This window comes from Hypomesus nipponensis, chromosome 2 (assembly GCF_054491055.1).
Source record: "Hypomesus nipponensis isolate SF chromosome 2, ASM5449105v1, whole genome shotgun sequence".
In the NCBI taxonomy this organism is placed as follows: Eukaryota; Metazoa; Chordata; class Actinopteri; order Osmeriformes; family Osmeridae; genus Hypomesus; species Hypomesus nipponensis.
Window position 1 is genome coordinate 15,275,222 of NC_140362.1, and position 15,028 is coordinate 15,290,249.

Consider the following 15,028-nt stretch of genomic DNA (forward strand, 5'->3'; position numbering starts at 1 on the left):
CTGGCTCAGAAAATGTCTGCACATCTTCCCCTGTCTCGCTTTGCTTTTCCTGTTTATCTGTCAAATAAAGCCGTACAATATATATTTAAAAGAAGGGAATCATAGCAAACCTCCCTCTCTTCTCATTCTCTATGCTTCCTCTATTTCTCACTCCTTCCCCCTCCCCTCATTCTTATTCTCCCTCTCAGTTCTCCAGGGGGAGTGTGGTAAATGTACACCCGCTCATGTCTTATTAATGATGATGTCTTTGGGCTGGTTCCCTTGGTTCTGAGGGCAGGAATGGCGATATGGGCTAAATTATATTCTAGAGGGAGGAGAAGGAGTGCAAAGGAAAACGAGAGAAAAACAGATGGAAAAGGAACAGACAGGAAGAAAAAAGGCAGTTAGGTCCATCGACTACATTTTTCATGGTGGACAAGTGAACATGAAAGGGATAAAGAGCAGGAGAAAAGGTGAAGGTAGTCCGACTGTTTCGTTTTTGTCTCTGTCCCAAAAACATGCAGTGTAGAGAGAACACCTGAGCCTCCAGGAACCTTCCGGGCTGCGATTCTAACGAGCGAACCTTCACTGCTCTTCTCAGGTTTTGTCCTAACAATGAGATGTGCGTTGACAAAGGAGCAGTGACAGCACCCCCTCAGGTGTGCAGGGGTGACATCAATGAATATGTGAGTGTGCATGCTCCAGAACCTGGATACAGAGGGTGTATGTGTGTTGGTGTGTCGTTTTCAGAGTGAAAATGGCATGCAGTCTGTATTTACATTTACATTTATCCATTTAGCAGACGCTTTTATCCAAAGCGACTTCCAAGAGAGAGCTTTACAAAGTGCATGGGTCACTGATAATAACAACAAGATAGCCCCAAAGCATTGCGGGTAGCCAAAAACAAGAAGCACACATTGGGAACGACCAAAAAATAAGTGCCAAAGGGAAGAACCATAAGAGCATGTAGTTAAGCAAGTTATAATCAAACAACATGAATCTGTAAGTGCAATCTGTATATTTAAGACCTTTGAAATGGTTTGAAATGTAAGAATCTTTGCACATTCAGAAAGAAAAGCAGTGACATATTTGTGGATGAAATAGTCACTGTGATTATCTAATATCCTCGCAGACAGAACTCATACATTGCCACACACAGCACACTGTAAACATTTCCCTCAAGTCTCCTTAACCTTCCAAAAGAATTAATAAGGCGATTGGAGTTATACACAGAGAGGGAAAAGCGGCTTTATTTCAAGTTCAAAGTGTGGACTATCTAGCTTTCCTCTCGGTGTAAAAGTCAATGAGATATAAACCTGACTTCAAACATCAGATTAACCTTGCACCTCTCCAAAAACCCTATTAGTGAGTCACCGCTCTGTTTCTGAGGTGAAGACCTGGTTTGAGACAACTCCCTGTGAATACTGAGATAAAGACGCCCACTCATCCAACCCCTTATGAATTAAGACCACATCAGTCCCTTTGGTTCCTTTTCTGTAATTCGAGTCAGGGTTTGGTTGTACTGTGAGACTAGATCTGACCTGTTTCCAGATAGAACTTCAAAAAGTTTATATATATTCAACAATGTGATATATGATCAATATGATATGTCTAAGCTAGGTTTAGCATAAAAACATGCGAGAAGCAGACCAGAGCCTTTCCTTCACTACAAGTCTCTGCACCGTCTGACGTTTCCTCCTCCTCCAGTTTCCTCTTCTCTCGAGGGGGAAGAAACACTACTTGCTGTGGCATGTGTTGTTTAAAGAGGGAAATATGAGGTCCACTTAAGCTTTTTCAAGCTTTGCCTGTGTGTGTGTACCTGGCACTGAGTGAGTCTGGATCATGGCACATGTGCATGTGGCTGTGAATGAAAGAGAAAGCAGAGATTGTCTTCCTAATCTACAATATAGATAGAAGAGCTGGAATGCATGTGTAGACTGCTGCCCTGTTCATACTGTGCAGTTACGTTGACACACACAAGCAACACTGAGTCATAGAGTTGCAATAATAGAGCTCTTTCATTATAATACTATTTGCAGTTTTTGCATCCCTTCCAGCACACATTCACACCCATTTATCCTTCAAGTCTGTTTTCTGCTACCCTACGTAATTTTAACAGACGTGACAGACTGGAGTTGCATGAGACAAGCTGTGGTGTGATACTAACAAGCTTGAGTTTCACCTTCTGTGGAAACATGGTTAGAACGTAAAAACAACCTAGTCCTTCCCTGCTTACTAGATCTAAGGGAAGGCAACGGACACATTACACTTAAATCCATATTCTTTTTGAGGTGTAACAATAAATAACCCAGGATGACTGGGCTTGAATCCCATTGTTGCTCGTTAAGGTCTACATTGGTTATAGAACACCAAATCAATAGCTATACGAGATATGGTCAAAGGCAGCCGTATCCGATATGGGATGAGAATGCGCTTCGAGTGTAAAACAATCACAGGAAAAAAGACCCAAAGTACGGTAAAGGTCTTTATTTTATGTTCTTCATTCAATCACAATTACTTCAAAATTGTTTCAATTTTTTTTCCAAAGTGATATTGATGGAATTGTCCAATTTGACACAATTAGCAAATATAATATCTTTAAAATGAACAAGCATTAACAAAATCTTCATACAGCATCACATTGAACAATGGTTGCAAATAATCTTAAATACAAAACACTGAAAACTGCATTCGAGAACATATCACCAAAAAAAAAAACAGTACAGGGTTCAGAAAACATTTCTGGATGGAAAAGGAACACAGGACAGATAAAACATTAAAGATTAATCTCAGTAGCCAAAAGTTAGTTTATCCTCCCATGGGCCAATAGCCACCATATCAATAGAAGGCTGAGCATAAAACAGATCAAAACCATTGACATCAGCTAATGCGTATCACATCTGTAAACTGTGATACAGACTTGATGCAATACGAACCTTAAAAACTACATTTGTTTTGAGTTGTGAAACCAATCACCATCCTCTACTTCAGTGGTTCCCAACCCTGGTCCTCAAGTACCCCCTGTCCTGCACGTTTTAGATGTTTCCCTGCTCCAACACACCTGATTCAAATGAATGGGTCGTTAACAGGCTTCCGCATAACTAGATAACGACCCATTCATTTAAATCAGGTGTGTTGGAACAGGGAAACATCTCAAATGTGCAGGACAGGGGGTACTTGAGGACCAGGGTTGACAACCACTGCTCTACTTTACCAACTCACCTACATACACGTTATATGCTTAACTACTGCAGCGATAAGCACAAACGCTTGAATAAGGGCCATCCAAACCATAGGCCTACAAGCAGCAAGCTTGTGTTCAAGGCTGAGGGAGCCCAGAGGAGGCCCAGATCCTCAGCTTGTCTTAATTAGCAGGCAATTACCAGCTCTACGCAGAAGGGTCGTTAGCTGTGGAGATTAGCTGTAGAGTGGTCTACTTCTACACATCGACTAATGGGACAGTACCACACGTGATCAAATTGAAAATGTTGACGGCAATTTTAGCCCGTTTATAGATTCACATACAATATGGCAATTTTATCAACTTATAAGTAAATAGGCTACAATAATGGTCTCATCTACTCTAAGCGCTGACCACAGATTTTGAGGGGGATAAACATGGACCCAAGTGCCCTTCATTGATTTAACAGCAGCATAGCCATTTGTGTATATCACTGTCCCCCATTTAGCCTCACACTTGACATACAATCACATCACATTGAAACATCAGCCATTCAGTGTTTTACTAAGAAGAGAAGTCAAATCTATAAGTTGTAAACAATAAAAACCTAGCTTAAGAGCACACAATAATTTACTGTTAGCTAATTTAAAGACTTTTAAAATTCATTCTATTCTTCAATTGGAACCTTCAGATAACTGGCCATGAGTGTTATTTGTAATTGCTTAAACATTTTACATGAAGATGTTAAGAATTAAATGTAGACAATCAATAAACACCAAATCCACCAAAAACACCCTAACTAAAACATAGACGAGTGACTACGCCACTTTTTGATGCTGTTGTTGCTTATGGGAAATTCAGTAAATTAGTATGTTGTCAAACGTACCAATGAAAGGGCTAAAGGTTCAATTCACTCAAGACAATGACCTACAAAACACAGATCTCACAGGCTTAAAATGCCAATCGCTACCCCCAGAATACCACACAGCACATTCAAACAGGTACCAGAAAGTTCAGTTTTCTACTACTCATAAAAAATTGTAAATGTGCAAATCGTTTTCTTTTGTAGACATGTAATACATACGACATTTGTGCATTCCATGTTTACCTGTGTCCCGTTCTGTTGCTGTTAAGATTCTCTTGGCCTGTGCCACAGTGGAATCAGCCACAGGGAGCTCATGACTGTGTCATCCAGCACTGAGCCAAAACACAGGTGACACTTCTGCCCAGGAGCTGGCCTGGTCTGGACGCCCTCAGGCCTCTTTGACCTCTTCTTCATTCTCCCCATCTCACCGTGTCTGGGACAAGTTATGACAACGGTGTTCACCTCAGACAGTCCAAGCGGTACTAGCAGCACAACTGAAGAGCTTAAAAAGGTTATGTTCTACACATGAGGACATCTGCAAAGGGTCCCAGGAGGTTCTTGTTGAAGATGCAGCGCACCCACACCAGGTAGGTGGTGAAGGGCTTGATGTTCTCCGAGAAGGTGTAGTTCTGGTGGGGCAGGATGTAAGGCATGTACGTGTTCTCTCCTTGCTCCTGGATCCATACCTCATACTTCACCTCCCTGACCTGAAATTTTTATTGGGCAAACATAGATTAAAAATACATAAATAAATAAAAAATGACGTGTGTCATATTGTAACACAATGACGGAATTATAAAGCGGAATATATTAGGCACTTTACCTTCAAGTACTTGAGGTTCCAAGGGATCTGCCAGGATACTGTGAGCTTGGCTTCGTTGGTAGCCTGGACTGAGGTCTGGCACTGAGGCTCCCTCACCCTGCCTGGATGAACTGTGCTGGCAGGCCGGGTCTTCTTGAGGTTGGGCCTGGTCTTCAGGCTCTCCCTGAGGACGTCCAGCAGAGAGGGGATGTCCAACCGGGTGTCCTGGTAGATGCGGAACAGCCACTCTGGGTTTCTGCAGCAAAGGTGTCTGGGCACCTCTCTGCTGGCCAGAATGCGCTCCTGCTCGTCCTTGTCCAGGTGAGCGATGCCCCCCTGATCCCAGGGTCTATCTGGGTGGGCCACGGAGTTCTCCTCCATGGTGTTCCTCCAGGCGACATACTGGAGGTCCATGCCTGGCAAGGTGGCCAAGGTCTTGTAAGGGGTGTACTGCTCCGGGCTGACCGCGTAGGGGAAGAGCTCCACCACAGCCGCCCCTCGGGGGAGGAAGAGCGAGGTGACGAGCTGAGCTCCGTGCATGCTGACGAGCATGGAGGCGCCGCTGATAGCCCGCACGATGCTGGGGTAGGTCTGGTCCTCCATGGAGACCGTCACCACCCTCATCTGGAACTCCTGCGCCAACGCCAGGATCAGCTCGGCCTCGTTGAGGATCAGCCTGGTTTGGGAACGACTGAACACCACGATGTACTGGTCCTTCTCGTCGGGACTCGTCCCTTCGTTCTGCTCCTTGGTAGTGATGTTGAGCTTCTCCATCAGGTGGGAGGCAAACTGCCGGATCTCGTTCCCGGAGATCAGGATGTTGGCCTTGGGGCCCTGCGGTTGGACAAAGCCGTACTGGTACCAGGTGGTCATCTTGGACAGGCCTACGTAAGACTTGGTGAAGCACATGAGCTTGCCGAAGTTCCTTAACTGCTCCCTGAGGAGGGGCTGCTTGCTGCTGAGCAGGCGGTAGAGGTCAAAGTGCGGCCCTTCGCCCCAGCCCTCCATGAAGATGAGACGAGCCTCGTCGTCGAGGTCCGAGTACTGCCTCATTGTGTAGAAGATGGGGAGCAGGTCGTCATGGAAAACGTGCATGAGGTTGTCCGGGTTGAAGCGGTTCAGGATGAGCGCCACGTCGGGCACAAACACGGGCTTGGGCATGTACTTTAGGGCGGCGGCCGGGAGCTCCAAGAAGTTGAAGTACTGGGTGTTGTGGTCTTCGACCGAGGAAAGGTCCAGCAGCGCCGGTTGGAAACGTCGCTGCCCTATGTTGGGCAGCATGACGGAAGAGTTGCCGTGGAAGAAGACAAACTCCTCCGCTTCGGTGCAGTAGCACAGGTAGTCGAAGCGGCAGACGCGGTCGGTGTGCATCTTGCCCGTGCAGACCATGCGGGTGCCGTGCTCCTGGAGCGCCAGCAGGGCGGCGTGGTAGTCGATGCGGGCCTGCGACAGCTCTTGAGACTGCTGCGTGAGGTGGAGCTCCTCCTCCAGGGAAGCGGCGTGGTCGCTGAGCTGGGTGTATTTCCAGAGCAGAGCCGCCACCACGGAGACCAGCAGGCCGTTCAGAATGGCTGCGACGTTCATCCTGCAGCCCGCCACCGCTCGCATCACTCCAGCTCCGCTGACTGGCTGGTTATCGAGCACAAGTGCATGCTCTGAAGCCGCCCACGCAAGCAGATACCTGAAACAAAGGGAAGACGTGGAGGAGAAGAGATGGAGAAGAGGAAGGTTAAACACAGACACAAAGAGAATACATGGAGGAGAGGAGAAGAGGAGGGGGGTCAGATGGCTGAGCGGTTAGGGAATTGGGCTATTAATCAGAAGGTTGCCGGTTCGATTCCCGGCCATGCCACTTAATGTTGTGTCCTTGGGCAAGGCACTTCACCCTACTTGCCTCGGGGGAATGTCCCTGTACTTACTGTAAGTCACTCTGGATAAGAGCGTCTGCTAAATGACTAAATGTAAAATGTCAATGTAATGTAAGAGGAAGGTTAGACACAGACACAAAGATAGGGAGATGTATAGGAGAAAACGTTGTTGAAGGAAAGGTAAAGGAAAACACTACAGTCTCAGTACACTTCTTCAACCAGGTATCGACACTGGTCAAAAAGCCAAGGCTATAAAAAGCAACATTACAACATTATGTTAGTAATCTAATTACTACAAGACTGTATAAGAGCACACCTCAAGGAGGTTTTATTTCCCTTTTCCAGGGTCCATTCCAAATGAATCCACCTACCCCACCTCACCGGCAATAAATGACATTGTGGAGAGATAAAACATGGGTGGGGGAAAAAAAAGAAGGCTTCCTCCACTAATCTGCATATGGAGAGAACAAGTGAGTCATGTGGAGAGAGACTCTTGAGGACAAGCAGATGTGGCTGACAAGCTGGATATTCATCCAAAGGTTAAGGCCGGCTAAAACAGAGTTCTGCGCACAGAATAAATATATCTTTACAGAAAGATATTGACTGGGATTAAAAGACTTCAGGAAGGTCAAAGGCAATTGTTGAGGGCTAATAGGATAGGTTTCTTAGCACAGAATACTTTTTATTCTGGCGTTTCGTAAACGGCAGTACTATTATCGACCTTTTCCTGCCTAAACGGCAAACCATTCAAAAACACACAACGATTGAATTGATAAATTGAATGCAAATCATCCCCATCTCCCTTGAATTGAACACTGAGCAGCAGGCTGGCATGGCTGTTGTGTGTAGACCCACTACACACAGCTTATGCACAGGTACAAGCACACAGACATTTCTGTATCAGTCTCCCTGTTCAAGCCTAGATTTCCTCCGACAGCCCTGGGTGATTCACCCAGAGTCACTACCTTTCCACAGCAGAAGCAGGACTCACACCAGTTAAGAAGACAGAGACAGGCAGACAGGTGGGGTGAAAGACAGGCAGACAGAGACAGACAAGTAGGCCTGTAGGCAGACAGATAGGCAGACAGAGAGAGAGACTGACAGACAGGCAGACACAGACAGACAGAGTGAGGCAGACAGACTGACAGACAGACACATACAGAGGGACAGGTAGAGAGAGAGACAGACAGGTAGAGAGAGAGACAGACAGACAGAGAGACAGACAAATAAGCAGAGGCACACTCAAGCTGGATTCTACAGTTTCTCTCGCTGCCTGAGACACAGCCTCCTTCAAAACCCAGGCAGGGGCCTGGAGGGAACAGCCAGACTCAACAAAGACGGAGGTTAATGGCTCCATATCTCCCTTTATCTCCTGATTCTCACTCCCCCCCCCCCCCCCCACCCCCCCCCGGCTTGCTCCTCCTTTATTTTTCCGCCTTCACTCCCCCAACACCACACTCTCTCAATCCATCCTTGTCCTTTCACCCTTTTCTCTTCCTTGCTCCTCCTCCTCCTCCTCTCTCTGTGTGTACACAGTTCTTCTCCTCGCATTTCCCCCCCCGTCGATATCGCTCTTCCTTTTCGCACTGGAATATCACCCTCTCCCACGTCTTGCTGTTCCTCAACCCTCCGCCACCCTCCCAACCCTCTGTCTCACCATCTCTCTTCCCCTGGTCTGCCTCAGCCCATCATTTGCCTAACCAGTTATAGAGGCTATTAAATGATCATAGTAATTTGGATGGTAAACATTGTCCCAACATCAAAACCAGAGCTGACACTCTAAACAGTAGAATAAGGCCAGAGAAATCCCCTCGGCTCCTGTAAACGTACCCAGCTCGTTCGAGCTGGTTAGACAGCACTGAGACAATACGGCTTCATGACACACACAAACTCGTCACGGAAAAAGCCCCATAATGCTTTATGTCATTTTCTGCTACAAAATGTCACTGAGTCTAAACAACCCAGAGTGCCATTGCCCTACCATCCCACAAGGACGTCTCCGGGGCGCTGCCATCGCTGTGGTGCAGATGTTAATCCCCCCCTTCGCTCCCTGGGTTGAACCACAGGGGTTTGTGAGCATGCCCACTGGGGTCCCTCAGTGCCAACAAACCAAGGGCTTGCAAATGTCAGGCTGAATCTGGGATTAGCGGGCGGCAGTAACATGCTAGCCTCCATCTTTCACCAGCACCATGGGGGAATCTGGAGCTGGGATTCTCTTATGCATTTGAGAGCTCATGAATGCACCATTAGCAGTATTCCAAGCAATTACAAGTAATAAGGCCAGTACGGAGTTCTTACCTTGTCAAAGTGCTGGGGAATATAAACATACACATTCATGCTTTCCATTTAAAGTAAATAGTGACTTTAAGATATCTGCCTTCCCTCACCACTGAGAATGCTCGCACATTTCAAATTAAAGGGATCATTTGAAATCTGTTTTCAGTTCGCCTTCAGTCTGTTCTCCAGGGATCTTCCACCCGCCTCCCATCCCAGACAACTTGGCCATATCGACACACGCATTCCACTAATAGGCCTAAAAACCTTTGTTATAGCCTACAGAATGGATATAAATAATAGAACAGACAGTCTCAGCTGCAAATCTCCCTCAGAAGACTGTGAGCAAACAGCCTTTCAACATTGCTGGGGGAAAAAAAATGCTGAAAACTACCTGACAACAGCCTGAGAAGACAACCAATCCCTGGCCTGAATGAATAACCTGTGCCTTATAAATGTTTCCCGTGTCAGGCTTTTACCACTGTAATAGCCTTTGTCTCTCAGAAAAGGTCTCCCTGTCTCCCAACCTGGCGGTGGGCTCCCAAGGGTTTGGTGTGGCTGCTTCTCTGTGGATCCCTATCCCCTCTGTGTGGGTGAGGGTGGGGGTGAATGAGGCTGGGGAGCCAGTGCAGAAGCATGGGCAGGCAGTAGATTCTAATGCATTTTAATGAGGCTCCTGGACAGCCAGTTAGTCTTCTCTCTCTTTCTCCCTCTCTCCCCCCCCTCTCCCTCTCTCGTCCTCCACCACTCTCCCCCTGCTGCTCAGGGTTACCTTGGAGATCACCCGCCAGCAGGACGCAGACGACGACAGCCTGGCGACTCGCGAGGACGGTTGACATGCCCTTCTCCTCTGTCCTCCTTCCAACCCTCTCTTCTCTTGATCGGCTACCTGCTCTCGCGTAGGGTTCTCGTTTGTTAACATCATTCTCCTTGGTCCGATGGCGTTATGCCAGATTGGACAAACATGACTAGCGTTCACACTAAAGAGGCAAAGTAGGAAGAGTGAAGCTTGTGTCACCCTCCAGGCAGATGTAGTCTAGAGCAGTCTACATCCTAGAGTCTGTCACTGTGAAGGTAACCTGTGCTGTGCAGTCCACCCTTACCCAGTGGGGCAGGAGAGGACTGGGGCTGATGCAGCCTTTCTGCTGGGGAGAAGTGGGTGGGGGAGGAGAAGAACAATGTCACTGAACCTCATGGGGGTAGGACTTCCTAATAGAACACTGCAGCACAGCAGAATAGAACTGCCACATGACAACAGGCAAGGTTCCAAAAAAACAAACAAACACAAAACACAATCGTTGGATCATCAAACTAAACTATTTAGATCTATATTGATCGTTTTACTCACCAAGGTCTTTACCAACTAAATCCATAGATTTAAAACATCAGCAGCCTAACCTAAACTCTCAGAGGAAACACAAACTTCTTTGGGCTGGGAATAAACTGTTCAAGGTGCCATGGCATGGGTACCAGTTGATGACGAGTCTTTTAGGACAGGCACATGCTACCAGACATGCTCACTGTGGTAGATAAGCGTATCGTACATCGTATATGTCACACCTGTTGTGCTCATGTAAATGTGAATTTTAATGTTGCAATTACACTCAATGTTACAGAACTCTAGAAATGAACTGATTGCAATTTGCATGTTGTCAAAGAGTAGTCTAATGAGTGCCCGTTGAGAGTAATCTGATGACACGATTAATGACATTTGTCATGTTCGTTTTAGAGACTACTGTAAATTGTGTTCCTAACAAAAAAACATACAAACATGATAGGCATTTGATTGATACGTCTATCATGCTCTTCGACTAGGAATTCACTGTCACTGTCCCCACACACAAACCTGGTGGACCAAGCTCATAATGGAACAGCATCACATATCTAGCTTGACCACAGCTGCCATTCGCAATACACTTGAACTAGGGACATGGTATGCAAATATATGTAAAAGCATTTTATATTGTGCTTACCGAGTGGATAAGGTTAGCTATGGTGCTAACACTGTCTTCTTTCTTCACTAAATCCGGTTGATTAGCTGGATAGCTAACTAGCCGGGATGAATCGGTAGCTCCAGAAGGAGCAGGAACGTTCCTGAATCCGGGGTTCTGACGCGTTCGAAATAAACTCTGCAACGTCTAGATGCACATAATGCGGTGCAATTGCACAAGACACCTCCGCATTCATTCATCAAGTTCTCCACAAATAAACGGTATTTTTGTATATTAGGGGTCGAAAATCAGCTGTCATTTTCGATGTAGCCAACGGGCGATTCAACTTGCAACTTGACTCCACCCACAGCTAAATCAAATGTCCGAACCTAACATCGCGAGATGTAATCAGAGTTCTCTGTTTCGTACCACCAGTTTGATGTACATCCAGCGTATGGTCCTTTGAACCATAAATATAGAAACATATCTATATCTAGGTGATCTGCATAATATAACGAAAATAATTTAAAGATTCCAAGCGCATAGCAAACCATAACAGTCAACCTCTCCAACACCCACCACACAACAAACGCACGATAGAAAAAGCAGGTCCAAGGTGGTCATCTCATTATTAGCTCTAATGCCTTAGAGAGCAATCAACACCATGCACCACGAACATTCTGTTGAGTTTAGCAGAGAATGGTGCACCTTCTTAACCGGTGTATCCTTGCTTTCACCATGAGATGTACAAAATCTGAGCCAGTGCTGTCCCCTACTGGCCATTACAAACTGGTGCATATGAGTGCACTTCCGAAAACCATTGAGATGGAGGATGCCCTGAACAGTTGAACCAGATGTAGCTGCATCTTTTCAGACTTTAATATGTATGTATAAAAGTTACTATCATTTATAAAACTCCAACAGAATGAAATGTCTCGGCAAGAAGAGTTTCTTCCTCATAGCCTGAGTTGTATTTTTGGGCCGTGAACGACTTAGGGGTCATGGTCGACATCTAGCGGCCATTCAGGGTTATCACATTTCATCGCTTTCAGAATGCATTTTAAAAACACGTTTTTCTTTTATGACAAAAGAAAAATGTTATATGCTTATACATTAACATATTTGATTTGAAATGGTAATTTATCATGGTAAGAAACATCTCTCAATAAGCCTTGTAAAAAAAGCCACTATTTTTACACTTACACTGTCTTACAGTGTGCAACCTGTTACAGGTTACCTTCACTGTGTTATCAGTATATTAGAAGTCATAGTTAAGGAGACTTAGCAAGCCATTTATGTATTTTATTGGAAGTTTCTGTATTCAACCACATTGATGATGACTGATGAGTTATCTGTATAATCAAAAATAATACATAGTTTCAATACAAAAATACATAAAGGTGCAGACATCCTAAATTGAAATGAATGAAGTTCAGGTAAACACAAATCATTATTGTTCACACAGCACCCTTACATATAATAAATAAAAACAGCCAATACTGTGATCATGGGGGTCAGACAGGGATATAACATTTTAATTGTTTATAAAAAGAGCCTTAATGATAGGCTGCTCATTTCAGTCTCTTTGTCCGTCCTTGAGACATAATGTAGCACCATAGTTAAACCTCAGTTCATGCATTTCCTCTGGGCTAGGTTGATCCAGTTGTAGTTGAATGGTGACAGAATTTCGAGGAGAGACACTATTTATTGGTCACTGTCCAATGGTTACTCTAATTATAGAAAGGATGTCCTGCCTTATTATGGCCTATCCCACAGTGGTCTGGTTACCAACACAACTGCTCCCAATGTAAGATGTCAGGCCTCTGCAAGAGCGGTCCCCTGACTCCACCCACTCTCAGTTCTGTTGGTGGAGTGTCGGGCTGAGAACCAATCAGACCCCTCCAAGAAAGAGCAACCAATAACCATCCACTGTCCAGACTGTTGAAAGGCAGAATGGAAGGCTGGTCCCTTTGATAGATGTCCTGCATCATGAGAATAACACTTCCTTTGTGCTGTATCATGTGACTGTTACTTCCTGTGTCTTCCAGTTCCTTGTTATGATCTCTGTTGTCAGTGCATGCACATGCTCTATGCAAAGTTGTCCGTTGGTACCCACTGGTACTCTATGAGCATAGTCCTTTATGTCCTGTATCTATGCCGGATACAGCCCTCTGGTCCCTTGAACCTATAGGTTTGAGTGAGAGCAAGACTTGCAGCATTGTTTCCCATAGAACTTGTGGTTGCATACTCCATGCTGAGGCACTAGGTAGCACCAGTTAAAGTGATCCTTGCAAGCTGTATCTGTGGAATATAAGGACAAACAACATCAGATACACTGGAGAAAGGTTGTTGAGTTGTGGTCAGTTATGTCCATCAATGGATCCTGAACTCAACTACAGTGAGCACTGTAACAAAAAGTTAGCAATGGCAAATTGAATGGCAACTGGCATACAAGGTGTTTCCAAGCAGTACCTTTCTTCTCAGACAGGGGGCAGAAGTTGGTGTTGCAGGCCTGGGACATGGGGGGTCTCAGGTGTGGGGTACACCCCGAGGAAAGCCTGCCCTGGGCCAGGCACTGCACGGTCCTGGCCTGCACCCCTCCACCACACGTCACAGTGCACTGTAGGGGCAGAACAAGCACCTTGTAACACAGCTTAAAAATGGCTACAAAAAGGTAATTCGATTTAACTTGATTTGATTTAGTAAAAAACAGAGTCAACCCCACATAATTAGATGAATCATCACATAATTATATTTCTATGGTCAACACCCAAGCTGGCGATACGGCATTACTACTTCACTCCATAGATTGCCGTCTGTCGTCACTCACTATCATTACTGTCAATCCGACAGTCAGTCGGTACCAACCTGAGACCAGGGGGAGGAGTACCACTCTGCCCGAGGCAGGGGCTTGGACACGGGCCAGGTGTGGAGGAGCGGAGGGGGGCACTCTGCTGGGGTGCAGACTCTGTGGAGCTCTACCGAGGGCTTGGCCACGTGCTGGCACTTCCTGGGTGGCAGCTCGCGGTATTTCCCCGCGGCGTCCTTCTCCGCACACTTGATGAAGCGGGCCTGAGAGCCCCGGCCACAGGTGACCGAGCACTGCGGAGGGTGGAAGGGAGGAAGGGGGGGGGGGGTGGAAGGGAGGAGCGGTGGAAAAGGAGGAGGGGGTGGAAGGCAGGAAGGTAGACAAACACGGCTGTATTGTCACAGCGATCGGCCTTCACTCGAGAAAAGTTGAGCGTGGCACCTATCCTCACTCCAGAGCGGGACAGTGACCGGACCAGCGTCACGATCGTCCCGAGGCTACTTTACCTCTTGCCAGGTGGAGACGAACCACTGGACCTTGCGCTGTTTGGGGCAGCGTTTGAGGAGGCAGGTCTCCTGGCTGCTGGGTCTCTCCAGGCCCACGCAGGAGCTGTCGGGCAGGCTGTGCGTCCTGGAGACCAGGCCAGTGCTCATGCACGCCACCGTCCTCCTCCTCAGGCCCTTCCCACACTTCCTGGAACACTGCAGGGAACATGACAACAGTGGCAGGGACGTCACACGCGCGTGGCTTGTGAAGGTAGACTGGGGACATTCTATGAGACTTAAGCTTTTCTTGACTCCTGGGACGGCAGCCGTCAGGGAGAGACTGTGAAACAATGCCAGATCTTTTTGGTCTTTGTGGAATCGTTTTTTTTTTTTTAATGCTCCTCGGAGCTCTGTATGGAACAAACACTGATGTAAAGGACAGAGATGTCATGATGTCAGATCTTTCATCGTCACAGGAGCAAAAGGGCATCCAGCGTTTGAGTGCCATAAAAATAACAACATACCTCTGACCAGGGTCCAGCGCTCCACTCTGGTGGACAGTTGTGGGCACTGCAGCTCTGTCTCCTGAGCGGTGGAGGCTGTCCACACTGGGTGTCGGCTAGCGCGTCCTCCAGTGTCTGGCTGCTCCTCTGCACACACCGCACCTGTCGCGTCTGCTCGCCCCCCCCACAGCTGCGACTGCAAACGCTCCATTCCCCGACACTCCATCTGGAACAACACACACACATTCCCACATTTGGACTTTTATTTGGATCCAACTTTGAGAATACTAAAAGGCCGAAAGCCGCGTGGCTACGCAAGGCAGTCTGGCCT

General features: G+C 46.7%; 2 protein-coding genes across 3 annotated transcripts in view; both read right to left on the bottom strand.

Annotated features, from left to right (window-relative positions):
- Nucleotides 1-2,458: 2,458 nt before the first annotated feature.
- Nucleotides 2,459-11,826, bottom strand: pomgnt2 (protein O-linked mannose N-acetylglucosaminyltransferase 2 (beta 1,4-)). Of its 2 annotated transcripts, XM_084708530.1 has the most exons (4): nt 10,943-11,826; nt 9,742-10,111; nt 4,849-6,508; nt 2,459-4,732 (listed from the first exon to the last, which is right to left on the bottom strand). In XM_084708530.1, the coding sequence occupies exons 3-4, from the start codon at nt 6,433-6,435 to the stop codon at nt 4,538-4,540; spliced, it is 1,782 nt and encodes a 593-aa protein (XP_084564656.1). In that variant the 5' UTR covers nt 6,436-6,508; nt 9,742-10,111; nt 10,943-11,826; the 3' UTR covers nt 2,459-4,537. The 2 variants fall into 2 exon arrangements, with proteins under 2 accessions (XP_084564656.1, XP_084564649.1); XM_084708523.1 differs by lacking the exon at nt 9,742-10,111.
- A 362-nt stretch (nt 11,827-12,188) lies between these two features.
- The window catches only part of adamts16 (ADAM metallopeptidase with thrombospondin type 1 motif, 16), a 28,788-nt gene continuing 25,948 nt past the window's right edge, over nt 12,189-15,028 (bottom strand). Inside the window, exons 19-23 of the mRNA XM_084708542.1 lie at nt 14,719-14,923; nt 14,216-14,410; nt 13,769-14,002; nt 13,373-13,520; nt 12,189-13,201 (exon numbers count right to left, since the gene is read on the bottom strand). Of these exons, the coding sequence (XP_084564668.1) occupies nt 13,086-13,201; nt 13,373-13,520; nt 13,769-14,002; nt 14,216-14,410; nt 14,719-14,923 (898 nt within the window). The 3' untranslated portion in view covers nt 12,189-13,085. The remainder of the gene's footprint in view (nt 13,202-13,372; nt 13,521-13,768; nt 14,003-14,215; nt 14,411-14,718; nt 14,924-15,028) is intronic.